Raw genomic sequence first — 21,089 nt, forward strand, 5'->3', positions numbered from 1 at the left:
CAAATTTCTTTTACTTTTTCGAAAGCCTCGCCAATGTGTGTAAGTCCCGGTGGCTTCTTTGCGGCTGGCTTTAAGTTGCTAGCGTCTTTAGCAGCCCCGGCGTCCTCATATGCTTTCAATACTCCTTCAAAGCGATGGTTATGTTTCAGGTGACTGATCATGTTTGAAGTATTGAAGCTTGTGCTACTTTCCCTTCCTCGTGGAACTCGCTTGGAACATTTGTTACAAATAACCAGCAAACTGTCTTGTTCGGAAACTTTGAGAAGTCTCACACAATCGACGCCATCTTCTCTGTTTTCAAACGTAAACATGCTGACGCTGTGCTGCATGCTCGTTGTGCTGCAGTGTGATGGAAATTCCCTGTTCCTACGTTTGCTTGTCGTTCTTTCTGCCTTTTTAAGTTCATGTTTCTATTGTTTATGTGTAACATGTGGAAAAATATTGTGGATATCAATTCAAGTCAGCAACTACCAAAATTATGACCGAGTTAACGAGTTGTTTTTCCGACATATGGGGGTATTCTTGAAATTTCCCAGTCAGAAAGAGTTTTTCTGATTATGCCAACGTCACTTGAACGCAGCATACACTGCAGGCCATTCAGGTGTCATAGTGGGAGTGGGCACTGCCGTGCCGACAAAATTATATATATTATTGGGGCTATTCGTCATGATATTGGACTTATCGGAATTATGTAATAATTTCCTGTTATCGTGCACCCCTAATATATTCATTATATATTTATCATACATTTCTTAAATATATCAGCCAACATATTAAATTCATACATTTACATGGTAATTATTAGTGAACCTGATTGGAGGCCGTCTCCGTCTGAACAACAACATTCTGTTTCATCTGATTTTTAAGGGTGTGCAGATTTTTTTTCTTTTGACTCTTGTTGTTTTTACTCTTCTTGTTTTTATCTGAGTGATGAACCCTATTCATTCATGCGTTCATTTCATGTATTTATTATAAAATTAATCTGTGGTGTGCTCTCTGTCTGGTATTGTCTGGGTGGTTCCTGCACACTGAACGTCCACACAGTTCAGAAGAAGATCCTCAGATTGTCCCACCGACACTGACCATCAGAAAGCGGCCTGTGTTTGATTTTATTAACAATCAGAGGTTCTCTTTAAAGATTATCATTAAAACACACACACAGTCCTGACTGAAGAGGATCTCTGTAGACCAGGTCCCATCTGGTTTGTTCCCCTTATACAGAAACGTCCTCCCCCATCAGTCTGTGTTTCACAGTCCTACTAACAAACCACAGTGACAGTTAATACCTCCACCCGCGGCAGCCATCGGTACCCCGGTGCGCTGTCTCTGTTAAAATTATATTTAGTATCTTATTTTTTTCAGCAGCCGACTTTTTAAATCTTTGTTCTGTCGACAGCAACTTCAAAGAAAGACAGTGAGAACACTCCAGTGAAGGGAGGGAATGTGGCTGACCTGGGTATGTATCAGTAACTCATCTATTCATTGACGGATCAATGACACTGATCAATTCCTACATCATTTATATTGATCGATTCCTACATCATTTATATTGATCAATTTCTACATTTTTTCAGTGTCAGTATCTCTGTCATGTTTCTAAACTAAAATTAGTTCTTCTGTTTTTTCCAGATGACATGGAGGATGACTCTGTGGTGTCCGGTGGAAAGGTAAGATGGCTGATGTCTGTAGGTGGAGGTAGGTGGAGACAGAGTAAGATGGCTGATGTCTGTAGATGGAGGTAGGTGGAGACAGGTAAGATGGCTGATGTCTGTAGGTGGAGGTAGGTGGAGACAGAGTAAGATGGCTGATGTCTGTAGATGGAGGTAGGTGGAGACAGTAAGATGGCTGATGTCTGTAGATGGAGGTAGGTGGAGACAGTAAGATGGCTGATGTCTGTAGATGGAGGTAGATGGAGTGAGAGTGTATCGCCAGATGTGGTCAGAGTGACGTCACATCAGTTCCAAGTCTCTCTTAACAGTTTAGTTTTCTGTCATATGAACCTTAAAACCTGAATCACTAAATGTGACGTTAGTGAAACGCCGACTCGTCTGCACTCGTCACTGTCATCACTACTCATCCAATCGCAGTGGAGAAGTGGCGGAACAAACACAGCAAAGAGCAGCTATCACAGAGGATGAACACAAGTGCTCAACAACACCGGGCCCTCACACATCCTGATGATAGTCCGACCAGATAAAAGCATAACAACCAAACGGTCGGCCAGAACTTTACAGCCCTGCTCATCTCACGTGTCATTAGCATATCCACACACCTACCTTTAGCTCCAGAGCTCCTCTGGTCTTTATTTCCAACTACACTGGTGGAGGAAGGTAGCCTGGGGAAACCATCCTAATCTCGCGAGCTCATATTCGATTTCGCTCCACAGATCGGTCTGGCCGTGCAGTCATAGAGGCGCATTCTGGCATCGGTTAAAGCTTACCATCACAACTGTTTATTACTTTGGGGCGGGCACATCATCAGAATAGGAGGGACAAGGAGCAGAGTGAATGCATTTCATAAACAGCCAACATGGCTTCTAATTTTGAAACTGCGATGGTAAATGTGTTGAACGAACTGGAATGTACATTTTCTTTAAAAGCAGAACTAACGGCTGCACTGAAAGCTTTTATTGAAAAAAAGGATGTGTTTGCCATCCTTCCTACAGGGTTTGGTAAAAGTTTAATTTACCAACTGGCTCCATTAATCGGGAAAAAGATGGGACTCAGTGAAAACCCAGTGGCTATTGTTTCTCTGCTAGTTGCTCTCATGGAGGAGTATGTCAGGGAAGCGACCAAACTGGGAGTCACAGCCATGCAACTCCACAATGAGGAGGAAATCTGCAAAGACGGCAACACTCTTTGCCAGACATCATCACAGCTCATCTCCACTGCAGCTTGCTGGTCTGTTTACAGTGGCGTTGTGCCAGCCTACATCACATGTTTCGTTTACTCTGATTGGTTTTCCGTCTTTCCAATTGCGTGAAGGGGCACTTTGAGTGACAGCCGTTGATACCGCCCCTCGGGGATAGATGAAATGTACACTCCATGCCCAGACCCATTCGCGTTTTGCAAATTGGGTCTGGCAACGCCAGGCTAGGAGGAAGGTGGAGTTCTGTGAAAATATTTTTTTCCAGCATGGAATATTTCTGGAAGATCATCTTGTGTTGGTGTAGATGGAGGATGTTGGTTTTTATTTGCATCGTTTGGTGGCTGACTCTTTGTGCAGGACGAGGAGGAACAGGGCAAAGCTGAAATCAACCGACTGATGGACGCTGGCGAGGACAATGTGACTGAGCAGACTCACCACATCATAATCCCCAGCTACAGCGCCTGGTTTGACTACAACTGGTAAGTGCTGAGGAATGACCATGGGTTTACTTTTCAGATGTCTCTTGTGTTGAAGTTAGGGATGCACCGAATATTCGGTAACCGAATATATTCAGCCGAATATTGCAAAAAAACACACATTCGGTATTCGGTGGAATAAGTTAAAAGCAAGGCCGAATAATAGCGGCATGTTTTGATAACGCAATCAAACAGCGTGCCATGATGCGCAGAGTAGAATATCAGCAGTGTGGCGATCCGTCCCTCACTGCACTCGCATTTGCGACTAAAATAGTTTTGAGCGAGCAAAATAGGCTTAAATCATAGAAAAGTGATCTTTTCATAAATGACAAAAGGCACATCTGCCTCAATTTCATTGTGGTATCATGATACTACTCAGAACCATGATATTTTCATTGGTATTGTACAGTGGGATCCAATTTTGGTACCGTGACAACACTAATCTGGAGGGGGGTCATCTGCAAAAACTAATGAAAAACTAAACAACGATATTAGGTATTTGGTACTTGGTATTCGGCCAAGCGTTTAATACTATTCGGCTTCGGCCACAAATTTTCATTTCGGTGCATCCCTAGTTGTTGTGAGAACAGAAGGCCTCGGACTCCTGTACATCTGTTTTTTAGGGTTGGTAACAACACTGATCTTTTTATTCATCTGAATAAACCACAGTTCAAGATTAAACACTGGGTCATATCAGTCTGACTCTTAGGTCGAAGGTAGGTAGGTAGAAGAACAACAGTTACAGCAGGTCACAAAGAGTCATTTTAAATCTTTGTTCTGTTTCCTGTCAGCATCCATGAGATCGAAAGAAGAGCTCTGCCAGAGTTTTTCAATGGAAAGAACAAATCCAAGACTCCAGAGATGTGAGCTCATACGCAATTTTACAAATGACACCAAAACAGACGTGTTTCAGAGGTGTGGTTTTTGTATGACGTGTTGCTGCAGACTCACTGTAATAGATTATCTGTCATGGTGGTCTCCAACAGATACCTGGCTTACCGTAACTTCATGATCGACACATATCGCCTGAACCCTCAGGAGTACCTCACCTCCACCTCCTGTCGCAGGAACTTGACTGGGGACGTCTGCGCCATCATGAGGTGAGCAAAGATTTTTATTAACAAGATTAACAAGATAAATAACATAAGGCTATTTAGTTAGTTTAATAAAAGGACAGGGTATAGACCTGTTCTACAGGAAAGGTGACCTTACATGACTTCTGTTGTGATCTGGTGCTATACAGAAAACAGAGTTAGGTTTAGTCTTACTGAAAGAGAGATTATTATGAAATGATGGTCCTGGGTTAGTTTAATCCCACAGCTGCTGCTTCTTCTGTTACTCTAACAACTGTTTTAGTTTGATAATGTGACATTGGCTGTGGTTAGGGTTAGAGTGAAGATAACCACAGTGATGTGATGTCACAGACACATAGTTAAACAGACTACAAACATTTAATGAACTGAATCAAAGTATATTAAATGTCCGTGCTGTGTGTCTCCAGAGTTCACGCGTTTTTGGAGCAGTGGGGTTTGGTGAACTACCAGGTGGACTCTGAGAGCCGCCCATTACCCATGGGACCTCCACCCACTCCTCACTTCACCGTGCTGGCGGACACACCATCTGGTCTCATGCCCCTGAACCACAGACCCCCACCGGTAAGGACAGCTAAAATAAACCTGAGGGAGTGATGGAAGAAAACAGACTAAAAAAAGAACTTCGCTCATTCTGGGTTTCATTCTTCTAGATTCCTCCTCAGCAGCCGATGCCCAACTTTGCAGACAAAGGCAAAGACAAGGCCATCGACCTGCAGAACTTTGGCCTTCGCACCGACCTCTACAACAAGAAAAATCTGAAGGTCGGCACATGACTCACTTCACAACATGTAATACGTTATGCGTGTAATAATTAAACTTGAGATGATGGATGAAGGAGTAAACAGGAAACAAGCCTGTCAAGTAGCCTCTTGTTCTCACTCATTGGAGTCTGTCAATCAAAATAATTTCAAACCTTTTCTAATTCGTGTTCTCGTAGTTCTGTCATCAAGCTTTATGTGATCATTTGGTTTTGGTTCCCTGCAGGGTAAAACAGGTAACTCCACCAGGGATTGGACGGAGCAGGAGACTCTGCTGCTGCTGGAGGTGAATCTCTTCTGATCACTCAAACTGTTGTTCCATAAATACTGATGGAAACTAAATGTGTTTATCGCACTTGTTTCATGTCGTTCATCTGTATCCTTTGTCACCTCTCCAGTTTGTCTCCTTCCATTCTCCACACCTCCTGTGTCTCTTCTGTACATGTGACCTTTACTCCTCTTATGATGTCAGATGTCTCCTTTGTGCCCACCTACGATCATCTGTCCTTATTTTTTCTCTACCATTGTCCTCCTTTCCACAGTACATAAGCCTCCTCCTTCCCTCCCTCCCTCCCTCCATCCATCCATCCATCTGACCCTTGTGTCTGTATGTCTGTCCTCCCATCCTTCAGTCTCTGTGTGATCTTGAACACATCTTTGACAAGATAATATGACTCCCCTTGCCTCTTGCAGGCCCTGGAGATGTTTAAAGACGATTGGAACAAAGTGTCTGAGCACATCGGTTCACGCACCCAGGACGAGTGTATCCTGCACTTCCTGCGGCTGCCCATTGAGGACCCATACATAGAGAGCACTGAGGCGGCCCTGGGCCCTCTGGCCTACCAGCCCATACCCTTCAGCCAGTCTGGAAACCCAGTCATGAGCACTGTCGCCTTCCTGGCCTCTGTGGTTGACCCCAGGGTGGCATCTGCTGCCGCCAGAGCAGCTCTAGGTACGGCCAGTTGTACGCAGCAGCTCTCCAGATCAACAGATGCACTCACAGTTGATAAAAGAATAAAAAAAAGAAAACACTAAAACGAGTCAAAGCTTGTGAGCTTAAAAACTATATGTGGAATTAATAATAAAGAACTCTACATTTCTCTAACCCGAATCTTAAAGCTTTAAAGATTTAAATCTAATCTAATGGTTGTGTTCTGATTACCTCAGAATGACTCGTTTATATCTACACAGGGAGCAGGTCACCATGAGATCACCATGTTGCACTGCCATGTTTCTATAAGAGCCCAGAACGGACAAACCAGACACTGACTCTAGATAGAGACGTTCATGTGTTCATAATCAGCAGCTCCTCCACATGAGCAGCATCAAAGAAACACTGACAGTGTTTCCTGGTGTAAATGAGCTGGTGTGTGTGTTTCTGAGAGGAAGAGACCTCTGTGGATAGTTCAGCTCCTCAACAATCAACACTGAAGGAATTCTGACCAGGAGTAGTTTCATCTGGTTGTAATCTGTAATTTGTAGTCCTCCTGAATCTGACACACTGGAGTTTTAATAAAGATAGACAAAGAACTGAGGCCGTATGGGAACACCAGAGCTGGATTAAATCAGTCTCTAACAGATCAGTGTCTTCTCAACTGTCCTCTGTCTTTCTGCAGAGGAGTTCTCCCGAGTACGTGAGGAGGTGCCAGCTGAGTTGGTGGAGGCTCACGTGAAGAAAGTGCAGGAGGCGGCCAGGAGCACAGGGAAGGTGGACCCCGCCTTCGGCCTGGAGAGCAGTGGCATTGCAGGCACCGCCCCAGACGAACCAGAAAAGACTGGTTAGTGTTAGAAACACAGCAGGAACATAGTTTATAACAGTAGAAGAAGAAGCAGAGCGTGTTGTCGTGTCGCATATAGTCTCATTACTTGTAGTGACACCTGCAGCCACCAGAGGGCAGCAGATAGTATCAGATTACTACTGAGTGAGACGACATGTTGGTGCTGACGGAGCACTGGACATCATCATCTCTTCTTTTTCCTCCATCTTTGAATTAACATGACACTGACACGATGAGTCTGTGTCGTTTTCATTTGAAGATTAGACACATCTCAGTTTGTTCCGGGGGGGGGGGGGGGGGGCGTCTGAGCATCATATTGCCGTGGTAACCAGCGGATTAAAAACAACAGTGGCAGATGGGGAGGAGGAGGAGGAGCAACTGTAAACTGGGTCATCACAGTGTGCTGATCTCTTTGTGTTTCATCCAATCTGAGCTCCTTAAAATATTGAAATCACACACGAGTTGTTGGTTTCCCCTCATTAACACTTCTGAGATACAGCTGTGACTGAAAGCGTTGAATATGTCGCCTGGACTTAAGCACACACACACACACACACACACACACACACACAACACACACACTCAGTCAATATTAAGACCATTAAAGCAACCCTTACCTTTCTTGCATTTCACACAGCACTTAGAAAAAATTTGAACATCCACAACTCCTGCCTCCCTCCAAAGTCCCATCCCCCACCTCCTGCAACAAGGAGAGCGAGTGTTACATTACAACCAAGACAGTATAACGTAACCCCGGAGTTTTAAAACTCAACCAGAGTCAGTGATGACTGATGAGTTTTAGAATAAGGATACAGTGCTAACATTAGATAGTAGCCTTAATGTTACTGGTAAGTGGAAACGCACAAGGAAGATAACATTAATCTTTCAGAGGCTACGTTACAGTAGGCTAACATTAGGCATTAGCAACTGGATGCTGTGTTGTCGTATAACGTTATATGTTATATTGGAAGCAAACTAAACACAACGTTACCTGTCCTGCACAGTTGAACGCAACCCCAAGTTTTGAAACTTATTCAGGGTCAGTGATGACTGATGAGTTTTATAATATAACATAAGCTCTAGCGTTAGATAGTACTGGTGACTGGCAAAAAACATAATACAGAGGCTCAAGCTACAGTAGGCTACAGTAGGCTAATGTTAGCCATTGGCAACTTGATGCTGTGTTGTCATATATAATGTTATAGCCTATGTTACATGAGAGGCAAACTAAAAATACCTGTCCAGCAGAAACTCTGTGACCATCTCGTCCCTTTTTAGGCTCAGGATGAAGCTGCAACAGTCTTCGCCATCGCTCGAAAGCGGAGCCGACGTTGACCCGAGTTTTGGCACTTGCAGCATCGAGTTCTCTCTTAGTGTTAGAAACTACAACGTTTACCAAACAGCTCTTTTAGAAACTCCATTTACCAAGCAGCTCTCGTTTGAAACTACAACGTTTACCAAACAGCTCTCGTTAGAAACTACAACGTTTACCAAACAGCTTTCGTTAGAAACTACGTTTACCAAGCAGCTTTCGTTAGAAACTACAATGTTTACCAAACAGCTCTCGTTAGAAGCTTATTATAATATCATTACTTTCATTAATGTTGTTGTAAGCTACTGTCATTACCGTCTGTCCTGCCTCTCTCTCTCTCCCTCTCTCCCTCTCTCTCTCTCTCTCTCTCTCTGTCTCATTGTGTCATACAGATTACTGTTAATTTATTATGCTGATCTGTTCTGTACGACATCTATTGCACGTCTGTCCGTCCTGGAAGAGGGATCCCTCCTCAGTTGCTCTTCCTGAGGTTTCTACCGTTTTTTCCCCATTAAAGGGTTTTTTGGGGAGTTTTTCCTGATCAGCTGTGAGGGTCATAAGGACAGAGGGATGTCGTATGCTGTAAAGCCCTGTGAGGCAAATTGTGATTTGTGATATTGGGCTTTATAAATAAAATTGATTGAATTGATTCATAGAAGAAACTAGTAACAATTACCAACAGCTCTTGTTAGAAACTACATTTACCAACATGAATGAATGAATGACTGAATGAATGTATGAATGAACAAACACAGTCTCAGCCTGTTTCTTGGTTTTCAGCAGTATAAAAACGTGTGGTGAATAAACCAGTTCTCGTCTGTGACTCGGAGCTAAATCGTGTCCAACACTTGTGACCTGCAGAAACCAGTGAGACAGAGAAGTTGGAGACGGACTCAGACTCCCAGCAGGCCGATAAGGTAAGAACACCTGTCGTATATACCTGTGTGTTTGAGTGGGAGGATGTAAAGTTCTGCTGATCTTAAAGGATCAAACTGACATTAATTATTATTTTTCTTATTGTCAACAAATCACACGTTAAGACTGAAACTAATGAGACGTCAGTCAGATATTAAAACTTTTATCAAAAACACATCTTTAAAATCTGGTCCCAAGTATAAAGTTTAGTTTCTTATCAGCAGACTGAACCCTCTTCCTCTGTCCCACTTTGTGTTCTGGTTTGGAAAGTTCCGGCAGCTGGATGTGACCTTCACACCATCCTCGCTCTGCTGATGGCGTTCTCAGTATCGTTCATTAACCAGCATCAGACACTGAGTCCACATCACACTGACTGACTGTCCCCCAAAAAGTGGACAGGGTCACAATACGACCTATTTCCTATTGGCCCTGAACGTCACAGCGTTTACCAGCTAACGACCTCAGACACATTTACCTGCCGTAGCTATTTACCTGTCGTAGTTATTTACCTGTTGTAGTTACCTTAGACACATTTACCTGTCTTATTTACCTGTCGTAGTTTCTGTACCTGGATCATCTTTGAGGTCTGTTTTTTTTTCTTCGTCACATTTCAGTGGTCTCACGTCATCATGTCTTTGACTCGATTTAAAGTCAGATCTCCAAATCAGACTTGCAGCGCGCGTCGTACTTCCTCTGGCATTGACACATCATGTCTTCATCCTTCAGGCGGAGTTGAAGGACGAGGCGGAGAAGCCCAGTGAGTCTGCAGAGAAGAGCGACAAGATGGAGTCCACAGACAAGGTGAAGAAGGAAGGGGCGGAGGCGTCGGAACGTGAGGAGGAGAGTGAAGACGGAGGGGAGTCTAAGACGTCTTCAGCAGGTTAATGATAATAATAATAATAATAATTAAAGCTGCAGCCAGCGATGAACGGGCCCTCGCACAGCCAGCTAACACGACAGTTCAATTTTGTGATAGTAGAACACTGCACGCATGGCATGTCTTTCATAAAGTGTGGGTGCTGGAATGGCCTATTTCACATTTAATACAATTTCCTCTTTCCACTAGAGGGCACTGAAGAACACACTCATGATATGTCATGATTTTGTTTATCAAATATTGACCACAGCATTTAAATTTGAGGTAAATCGAAGTGTCTGATAACACCTAGTTCCTGTTGCCACTAGATGGCGCTATGACTATCAGAAAATATGGTCATTTAAATGTGTTCAGGGCGGGACTAATATGAATCATATGAAGTTTGGTGGAGGTCGGACCATTTACTTCCAAGTTAAAGCAATGACGAGACCTCAGAATTAACACTCCGCAGCAAATGTGCCATTCAATATTGGGCATATCTTGTTACAACTTTTGACAGGGATTAAAGTTCTCCGGCACAGCGCCAGATTTCCGGCGTGGCTTAGTTTCTGTCCGGCACGGGCAGAAGTGCTCTACAGTGCGAGCATTTCACTCGCATTTGCCCCTAAAAATATATATATGTGTGAACCGGGAAAATGATTTAGGCACACAGTGTGTGAGTAAACACAACCTGTTTACCATAATCGGCATCAGACGTTTTTTCATCTCACTGATCAAATAAATGTGTTTTAAAACTCGCTCCTTCGGCTCTGATACAGCCGACTCCCTCCCTGCCTGCAGTCCCCAATGCACTGAGCTTTGTAACAATGTCCCGCCTACAGCCCCCTCTGATTGGTTACACGGCACAAGTGATAGCCAATCAACACTGACGCCTGTGCATGTTTTCACATCATGTCACATTGAGACACAGAGCACAGGCGGAGCTGGAGAGAAAGTTGCACTAAAAATGCTCTGTGCTGAAGTTTTAAAGTCACCACCACAACGTTATATGATCCATGTCAATGATGACATGCTTGCCCAGAGGTGAAATTTTGACGCAACTGCCTGTTTAATTCACATCAAGCGCGATGCAATTTTGCAAACAGCCTAAATGATTTAGCTTCTAAAAATAAATAGCACCAAGGCAAAAAAGAGATGTAGGAGCTATAAGTCAAACAGTCTGGTAACCACTGAAAGTTTAATCTTTATTTATAAACTTGTTATACTATAAAAGTTTAAGCTGAAAAGTAACAACTAAAGCTATAATCTTTTTATTAGTTTTAATACTAAACACGTTCTTTTGCAACACATAAATTTCTATTTCTTCATTTTGTGTCCGCAACACCAAGCCCCCTGCTCCGGAAAAGATTTCAGATTTCTTAATGTAGATTTAACCCCTGTTTTGATCACAAGGTAGTCAGGCTCACGTAGGCTCACCAAGTCTGAAGCCAGTCAGATTGAATCTGTAGCACATATTCGTTAAAAAATGTGTTCAGGGTGGGACTAATATGAATCATGTTAAGTTTGGGGGAGTTCGGACCATTTATGACATCTATTGCACGTCTGTCCGTCCTGGAAGAGGGATCCCTCCTCAGTTGCTCTTCCTGAGGTTTCTACTGTTTTTTCCCCGTTAAAGGGTTTTTTGGGGAGTTTTTCCTGATCAGCTGTGAGGGTCCTAAGGACAGAGGGATGTCGTATGCTGTAAAGCCCTGTGAGGCAAATTGTGATTTGTGATATTGGGCTTTATAAATAAAATTGAAATGAAGAATTGAATTGAATTAAAACACAACACGTGGGAAACTTCCTGTTGGGTTTGGGCAATGGGTTCAAGAGACTTTTTTTCTGCATCTGGTCATGATACATGTATGTACTGTTTTCTTTGCCTGACGGTGAAACGTGCTGCAGAGGCTGCTCTTTAAGGGGCCGTTTTGCCTTGCCCACCAACCAACGCCATATCACATGTAAATTCACAAGGCGACTGAAGCACATGCCAAAATTAGCGTATTTTCGAGTATGTTGAAACCCCCAAAAAGGCAAAAACAAGGAAAAATAATTATTACTTCAGTAATATTTTTAACAGGACCTGTACATGTACTAAGTGGAGAGATGTCAGAGTGAAGGGCTGCCTTGGACAGGTGCCACGAGTGGTTGGGGATTCAGTGCCTTGCTCAAGGGCACTTCGACAGTGCCCAGGAGGTGAACTGGCACCTCTCCAGCTACCAGTTCACGCTCCATATTTGGTCCGGACAGGGACTTGAACAGGCGACCCTCCGATTCCCAACCCAAGTCCCTATGGACTGAGCTACTGCCGCCCCCATAATAATAATAATGATAAAAATGATAACAATAAGCTCAGAGCTCATTCAACAGCTCAGGTTCACAAGAAGAATGTTACTGAGCTCTGAGCGTCAGGGGGACATTTAAAGAAGTTTACAAAATAAATAATCCTATGTGCATGGCATCTTTTATGACGTCCAACAAACAACAACCCGTCGTCGTTTAATCGTCTCTAAAAATCTCCATCTGTTGTCTCTCAGACCCCGGACCGCCACCTGCACTGCGAAATCCTCTGGAACGAGACAGTGTTTAAAAAAGATACTTTTTAAAATCGTAAAACTGATTTTCTTCCGTGGAACAACACGATCGATTGTTTGATGATAAAGAAGAGCTCACTAATTCCACCTGTGGAAACTTCACCTTTTAACCCTGGTGAAGAAGAAATGACATAGGTCAGCAGCTACATACTCGTCCTGTAGGTGGAAACTTTACCTTTAACCCTTTAAAAACAAACGGCTGCAGGTGATCGAGTGTTTCCTGATCCTGTTGAAATAGATCTAAAAGAAGAATTTTGATTCTTTCTGCAACAGAAACCGAAGGCTTCTATTTCACTGCCATCATGATGTACACTAATGACGTCCTTGTACCACTTGTGATGTGGCGCCAGAGGAACAAGGAATGCTTTCTCAGTTTGCCCATAAAAATGATCATAATGGGGAATAAAATGTTTTGTGTTTTTATTTTGTAAAACCTGATGAAAACAACGTGTCAGTACTATTGTCAGTTATTCTGGTTTATTGACTTTCACAATCTTTTAGCTCAGGTCGTGCAGATTTTAGAGATATAAAACTTTTCTGTTGCAGAGTTCAAAGGTTTAAAACCACGCATGAGCGCAGAGCCACGTTTGTGTCCAGAGCTGTTAAATTTCTGTCTTGGTTCCCATCAGACAAAGACAAGGAGGAAGCGATGGAGACGTCGTCCTCGGAGCAGGAGAAGGAGAAAGAGGACAAGGCAGCTACAGAGGAGGGAGATGACAAGAGGAAGAAACTGGAGCATGACATTGGAGAAGGAAACATTGCTACTGCAGCAGCTGCTGCGCTGGCATCTGCCGCCACCAAGGCCAAGGTGAGAGTACGACACACACTGTGACATCTGCCCAATGCTCACCTGATCCGTCTGTACGGTATCACCACAGCAGAAACTGTCACCTGGGGGGGGGGGGGGTAGGGTTAAAAGTTGGACATGGATCACATGTTTATGGGTTGTCTGCGTCCACTCAGCACCTGGCGGCGGTGGAGGAGAGGAAGATCAAGTCGTTGGTGGCTCTGCTGGTGGAGACCCAGATGAAGAAGTTGGAGATCAAGCTGCGACACTTCGAGGAGCTGGAGACGATCATGGACCGAGAGAAAGAGGCTGTAAGTCAACAACCAGCTGTGGTTAAAGTTCTGGTCCTGCGTTGACCCAACACAGCTGCATTAGTTTATTAATAATCAAGAGGAAGTCCCGCCCACTCACTCACATTTCAGGAGGTGGGGGCGGGACTTCCTCTTGATTAAGAGCAGAGCGGCACATGCAGTTTGTTAACAATTTAGGTCTTGTGTTTTTGGGTGACCAGAGGAGTCGTGACAAAAAACTAAAACTGCACTAATAAGACAACAGGGGTGTCCGAAAAAAACGCTAGCGACATAGCGCTCCCGTTCTTAGCTAACGTTTGTATTTATTTATGTCGCAGCGGTGGACATGGAACAGCTGACTGATGAAGGCAAGATGAATTATCTTTCAGAAGCTTTTTAATTCACTACAAAAATCCAAATACTGAAACTTTCACTCTGAGCTCTGTGTCCTGCTGCTGGTCAAATCCTGGACACACCAGAGACACTGTAGGACTTTGTCTTCATGGTGGACACACCAGAGACACTGTAGGGACAGTCTCACAGCTGTAAATAAAGCATGAAAAGACGGGTTTACTGAAACTTTCTAAAGACATGTCAGTTGTAGGTCCGTGAACGCACCGTGTCCTCTGGGTTCAGGTGACTCTGGTCATGGAGACAGTTCCTGAGATCATTGAAGATGATGGCAGGTCAAACTTTGTTCTGTTGGAGGTTGATTTATCGGTGCAGACAGGATCTGACATAATCGTTAATGGCGGATCGGGTTCAGATAGAGGTCGATCGCTGTGACCTAAGGTGGTCACATGGGAGCCAGAGTACGTCTCATACAAAGACAGGTTATGTGTGTTTTAAATAACGTGTTTGATTTAAATAAAGTTAATTAACGATTTATGTCTTTATCAGGCCGTAATAAACAAAATATTATGATGTTTCTGTTTTGGTAATAAAGATGTCCACTGTAATTTCTCCAGGATTAAGTCACAAACGTCACGCCTGCAACAAGCGTGAAATTAATATATGATGCGAAAAAATAGTTCTTTTTTTCTCTCTGAAAATCACATTTTTGACTTCTCCTAAAACAGAGGTCAGATTCGTACCACGATATCGACCAATGAACTTTAGAGTGGGCGTGGCTTAGCACATAAACAGACCTAACTCCATAACTGTTGAGTCAATCGTCACAAAGCTGAAAGGAAATTGTCAAAGAGGTATCAAGAACATAAAGTTTCCTTTAAAACAACTGCATAAACTGGGCGCGGCCTGACACAGACCAGACTGTCAATCAGAAACTGTTTGTCCACCCCTAACCACGCTCCATATGTTTAACCCCGCCCCTGACCCCACCATAACTCCAAATATTGAGGATATGTTTAACATTAATAATGTTAACCCACGTGTGTTAAATTATCTTGACAGCAGTCAGTAGGGGGCGCCACCTGTTCCAAACAGGTGCATTTGCCTTTCATATAAATCAATGACATCACCAAACTCACTGGATATTTTTAAACAACTTAATAAAGCATCACTACAACGCTCTGCGTTCGACCAACAGGAAGTCACAGTGTTTGCAAAGATGGGCGCGGCCCAGGAAAAGTCATGATCTAATCGTGTTCCTACCATGCTGGCTTTATTATCGTGTTGGTTATTCTGTTTCCTGTCTATCTGTCCGTTAGTCCTCTTCCTGAGGCTTCCTCCGTCCTCCTGTTGAAGGACAAAATCGGATGTGATTCTATATAAGTCGGCCAGACGCTGACGGTTTTCATGTCATTTATTTTATCAAACATCTTCATGGAATCATTTTTGATGGCATTTCTCCTTTGTGCAGTTGGAGCTTCAGCGGCAGCAGCTGCTGACCGAGCGCCAGGCGTTCCACATGGAGCAGCTCAAATACGCCGAGATGAAGGCAAGGCAGCAGATGGAGCAGCAAGCCGCCGCTGCCGCCGCCGCTGCTGCAGCCGCTGCCCAGGCTCAAGGACAGGGACAGGCTCCTGGATCTGGACCCCACTCTGGGCCCCCTCCATCAGGCATGCACCCTGGAGGGCCCCAACCACATCATGGAGCACCACTGCCCCACCATGGAGGGCCTCCACCCGGTGCCGCCATGCATCCCGGATACCCCCCCATGGGTCACCACCCCATGGCCCCCCACCACCCAGGACAGACAGGTGAGACACAGACAGCAGGTGGAGGCAGTCCATCCTGATCCTTGGTTAACGCGATGCAGACACAGCAGGTTTACGGTCAGACTCCTGGAGCATTCAGAGTTCAGTAACACAGACAGGACGTTGTGGATAGACACATTCAGATTGCTGCAGCCTCGCAGAACCTTCAGATCATGATGGGACAGAACAACCAATCACAGCTAACCTGAAAACACATCACCTTTAACTTGTCCTTAATGTAGCGGTGAAACAGTTCATGATCTCATGATGTATGTTCAACAATCGGAGGTTTCCATGACAATGCAGAGAAAACGTTATTATTTATCAAGTATCTTTGTTTTTATTTTTATTTGGTTCCATTTGACTCCTGATGACATCCTGCTCTTCACAGGACCGATGGGACCGGGTCAGCCGATGCCGGGACGGATGATGGCTGGGCCGCCCTCCGCTGGCCCCCCTCCTGGCGGCATGCCACCCATGATGCCCCCACGCCACCCTGGAGCTCCTAACGGCATGTGTGAGTACAGATCTCATTGTGTTTGGTTAACATGTTAACTTTGTGTTTGTTTATATTAGATTTAAAGGTTCAATTCACACAACTAGTCTGTGGTTTGCTTGTTTCTCCACCATGTTGAGTCCACAACCAATCAGCAGCTGAGCTCAGATGTCCATTCAACAAAGGTTTTTTTTTTTTTTTTCATAAATGCTTTGTTGTGTTTGTGGCTCCACCTCCGCTGTTCTTCTGAAACTGTAAAGATACGAGAGGAAAAGAGAGCTGACATCTCCTCTATCTGGGTCAGTGTATCAGCCGGGTCAGGGTATCAGCCGGGTTAGGGTATCAGCAGGGTCAGGGTATCAGCAGGGTCAGGGTATCAGCCGGGTTAGGGTATCAGCAGGGTCAGGGTATCAGCCGGGTCAGGGTATCAGCCGGGTTAGGGTATCAGCAGGGTCAGGGTATCAGCCGGGTTAGGGTATCAGCCGGGTCAGGGTATCAGCCGGGTTAGGGTATCAGCAGGGTCAGGGTATCAGCAGGGTTAGGGTATCAGCAGGGTCAGGGTATCAGCCGGGTTAGGGTATCAGCAGGGTCAGGGTATCAGCCGGGTTAGGGTATCAGCAGGGTCAGGGTATCAGCCGGGTCAGGGTATCAGCAGGGTCAGGGTATCAGCAGGGTCAGGGTATCAGCAGGGTCAGGGTATCAGCAGGGTTAGGGTTCAGGTTGCGTTTCAGGGTTCAGTAATCAAGTGAAAGAAAACCCTGACCCTGCTGACCAATCAGAGCTCGTCAGGACATTAAAAGCTGCATTAGTCTTGATAGTCGAGTTGTTATAAATCCTGAAGAAGTAAAGATAAAATAAGCCACGCCCCCTCAGCTGTTGATGTAGCTCATGATGTCATGTAGAAACATGTTAATTCAACATGGCATCACTTTGTTTACAATCATATGGCGAGACGTTAACCTTCACATGTGACCAGTGAATTTAATGTTGTGTCACTATTTGAACTGGAACCATGTCACCAAATGTGACATCATCGTTGACAGATCAAACAAAACAGGAAGTTTTTACATTTTCAATTTACAATAAAAATGATTTTATTTCTACAAGATCTGATTTTTTTTTTTATTATTATTATTATTGTTCAACATAAAAAAAGTCTGAGTTGTTTAATTGTCTCTAAAAATCTCCATCTGTCATCTCTCAGACCCCGGACCGCCACCTGCACAGCCCGACGCTGTACCTCCTGTTCCTGTTGGTCCTCCGGTGCCAGCGAGTGGACGAGGGGCCGACAACTGAAACACACACACACACACACACACACACACACACACTAAACTAATTCTGTCTCTCTGATGGCCTCCGCTCCATTTGTTTCCTTCATCATCATCTTCATCACACACAAACACACACTCAGGGGTAACCCAGTACACACATGCAGACTTCCTCTCAGGGCGCAGCGGCAACGGTCGTCACAGTGACTGAGGTCATGTATTAATAAACACTGTCTGGTCACAAAGAAGCTGAGGAGAAAACGACTGGACTGTCTCATCTTTTTCCTCTTTCCAATGACACTGTAAGCCCCGCCCCCACGCCAACTCTCCATAACGCAGACACACACACACACACACACACACACAGGTGATGATGTGAGCCCCGCCCCTCTTCTGTCTTGTCGAGTATCTACCTCTCGCTCCTCTTAAAATGATACACTGTACTGTCTGTGTGTATGTGTGTGTGTGTGTGTGTGTGTGTGTGATGGCGTTCACTCGTCTGCTTCTGATGTCATCTTTGGTCAGGTGCAGACAGGTGATAGAAGGTGGGTCGATGTTAACACAGATGGAAGGATCTGATTGGCTCTCGACTGTCAGCTGCGTCGTTTCCTGCTGAAGATTCAAATCTTTAAAAAAAAAAAAAAGTGTCAGAAATACAGAGTTCGATTTTTCCTCAACAGCTGTCGACTTTGTTTGTCGAGGATCATTTTTATTAATCAGCTTAATCAACACACACACTCTCACACTCTCACACTCAGACATGTAGACTAAGCTGAGGCTCACACTGGAGGCTGCGCACGCACACACACACACAGAGACCCCCCACGAAACACTGGACACACACACACACACAGGTATAATCTCCTGCTGACCTTCACACACCTGAAACGTGACCACATGAGTGACGCTCTTTGCTCTTCGTCGGCGCCGTGGGCTTCTAGATGTTTTTAGGTGCTGATACCGTAGCGACTAACCCCTCCCTCTTCTCACCTAGTGCTGCCTACCTCGCTAACCCCGCCTCTCGTACACACACCGCCACGGGAAAACTAAGCAATATCCTCATTCCTGTGTTTCAGCAACGAGAAGCAGTAGTGACTCAGCGTTTAGTCTTAGAGTTCCACGTCTGGTGATGTAGTGGAAAAAACTGGAGCTAAAAGTGGACAGCGAACGCACTGTGCTGGTCGTCTACGATACGACGAGAAACTTAACGAGACGTTTACAGACGTCACGGTGACCTTCAAGAGTCTGTAAGAAGCACATGTCACTGTAACAATGATCCGAATTCTGATTGGTCAGAGGATTCATCAGCTGATTTTCAGATAATGAAACAGATTTTTGTTGAACAAATTAAAAGTTCATTCTTAAAATCTAAGTTTGTTTCCATCAATGTGATATGAATTATAAATTTCCCCTTAAGTTAAAGATGCATGTCGGCAGCAACGTTCAGTCGACACAGGTTAATGATTACGTGGTCGTAACGTGAAACTCCTCCTCTTCCTCCTTCGCTAGCACTGTTAGTATCTCTGCTACCTCTTCCTGTTTCACCTGCTCACCTGTTCACCTGCTCACCTGTTAGCTACCTCCTCTTCTAGAACTCTTCCTCCTTCTCTCTGCTACCTCTCTGCTCACCCCTTCACTACCTCTCCTTAACATTTCCTCTTTTTGTTCCCGCCCACGTGACTGCGACATCACTGACTGTTGTCATTCACGGCGCCATTCCTCCACCCATCAGGATGGGCGCCGTCCCCCCACCCCCACATATTTACCATCTTTAATGATATGTTTTGTGTTCATGTATTTTTAAGGACGAGTTTTGTGTAGATGGAAGTTTGTAGCATCTGTTTTCATTTTGTATTTGGTCTGTTGGTACCTGGACCTGGACACTGTCGAATAAAATGTTTTATATGAACCTGACGGCGTGATTTGTTTTTATTGACAACATGATGCGTTTTATTTAATTTACCTGAACACAGAGAAAAATGATGATTTAAAGTCTGGTCGACTGTGAATCAGTAGTTCTTTGGTTTCCTCTGCATTTACGTTTAGTTCACATGCGGTGCCACACGGTGCTCTGAATGGAGAACTGTGTGGGACTCGCTCTGTACGAAATGCTCAGTGTGACACGTGCTCAGGGTTAAAATAAATGGCCGATACTCAGTTTTCATATAGAAAACATCTGTTTCTGGTTTCTTATTGAAAACCCATCATTAACTGCAGATTTGACTTGAGACTGCCTGTGGACGCTTCAATTAAATGACTCGATCAACGTCATTTTTTCTGTGTCAAGGGCCACCTGCTGAGCCTTTCAGCCACGTGTTGACTGTCAACATTATGACACTGTGATGGCTTTTTTTTTTTTTTTACTAAACTATGAAATCTGACTTTGACCACAGCTTCTCGCTGCGCTGACGATGATGTAATTTACACACAGGGATTAAAGTTCTCCGGCACAGCGCCTGATTCCTGGCGTGGCTTAGTTTCTGTCCGGCACGGGCAGAAGTGCTCTGCAGTGCGAGCATTTCACTCGCATTTGCCCCTAAAAATATATATATGTGTGAACCGGGAAAATGATTTAGGCACACAGTGTGTGAGTAAACACAACCTACTGTTTACCATAATCGGCATCGGACATTTTTTCATCTCACTGATCAAATAAATGTGTTTTAAAACTCGCTCCTTTGGCTCTGATACAGCCGACTCCCTCCCTGCCTGCAGTCCCCAATGCACTGAGCTTTGTAACAATGTCCCGCCTACAGCCCCCTCTGATTGGTTACACGGCACAAGTGATAGCCAATCAACACTGACGCCTGTGCATGTTTTCACATCATGTCACATTGAGACACAGAGCACAGGCGGAGCTGGAGAGAAAGTTGCACTAAAAATCCTCTGTGCTGAAGTTTTAAAGTCACCACCACAACGTTATATGATCCATGTCAATGATGACATGCTTGCCCAGAGGTGAAATTTTGACGCAACTGCCTGTTTAATTCACATCAAGCGCGATGCAATTTTGCAAACAGCCTAAATGATTTAGCTTCTAAAAATAAATAGCACCAAGGCAAAAAAGAGATGTAGGAGCTATAAGTCAAACAGTTTGGTAACCACTGAAAGTTTAATCTTTATTTATAAACTCATTATACTATAAAAGTTTAATCTGTAAACTAACGACCAAAGCTATAATCTTTTTGTTCGTTTTAATACTAAACACGTTTCTTTGCAACACATACATTTCTATTTCTTCATTTTGTGACCGCAACACCAAGCCCCCCGCTCCGGAAAAGATTTCAGATTTCAGGCACACAAATCTTACGTGCTCCACATTTCAGGCACAAATTTTTTCTTGCTTTAACCTCTGTACACAACACGGGAGGAGTCAGAACCATCTGCCTGTCAGGGGAGGAGTCATGGAATGATGGAACCCTGGAAGGAGTTTGT

At 44.3% G+C, this 21,089-nt stretch overlaps 1 protein-coding gene across 2 annotated transcripts in view; it reads left to right on the plus strand.

Moving 5' to 3' along the window:
* Positions 1-18,344, plus strand: part of smarcc1a (SWI/SNF related, matrix associated, actin dependent regulator of chromatin, subfamily c, member 1a) — a 39,011-nt gene extending 20,667 nt beyond the window's left edge. The window contains exons 12-29 of one of the 2 annotated variants that reach the window (XM_049584793.1): positions 1,397-1,456; positions 1,630-1,667; positions 3,226-3,347; positions 4,136-4,207; positions 4,331-4,444; positions 4,846-4,999; positions 5,089-5,199; positions 5,423-5,482; positions 5,890-6,148; positions 6,813-6,974; positions 9,148-9,203; positions 9,928-10,081; positions 13,281-13,459; positions 13,615-13,749; positions 15,551-15,890; positions 16,279-16,404; positions 16,524-16,568; positions 17,588-18,344. In XM_049584793.1, the coding sequence (XP_049440750.1) occupies positions 1,397-1,456; positions 1,630-1,667; positions 3,226-3,347; positions 4,136-4,207; positions 4,331-4,444; positions 4,846-4,999; positions 5,089-5,199; positions 5,423-5,482; positions 5,890-6,148; positions 6,813-6,974; positions 9,148-9,203; positions 9,928-10,081; positions 13,281-13,459; positions 13,615-13,749; positions 15,551-15,890; positions 16,279-16,404; positions 16,524-16,568; positions 17,588-17,679 (2,279 nt within the window). In that variant the 3' untranslated portion in view covers positions 17,680-18,344. The remainder of the gene's footprint in view (positions 1-1,396; positions 1,457-1,629; positions 1,668-3,225; positions 3,348-4,135; positions 4,208-4,330; positions 4,445-4,845; positions 5,000-5,088; positions 5,200-5,422; positions 5,483-5,889; positions 6,149-6,812; positions 6,975-9,147; positions 9,204-9,927; positions 10,082-13,280; positions 13,460-13,614; positions 13,750-15,550; positions 15,891-16,278; positions 16,405-16,523; positions 16,569-17,587) is intronic. The other variant, XM_049584794.1, reaches the window with a different exon arrangement.
* The last annotated feature ends 2,745 nt before the right edge of the window (positions 18,345-21,089 follow it).

Source organism: Epinephelus fuscoguttatus, linkage group LG8 (assembly GCF_011397635.1).
Source record: "Epinephelus fuscoguttatus linkage group LG8, E.fuscoguttatus.final_Chr_v1".
Lineage (NCBI taxonomy): Eukaryota > Metazoa > Chordata > Actinopteri > Perciformes > Serranidae > Epinephelus > Epinephelus fuscoguttatus.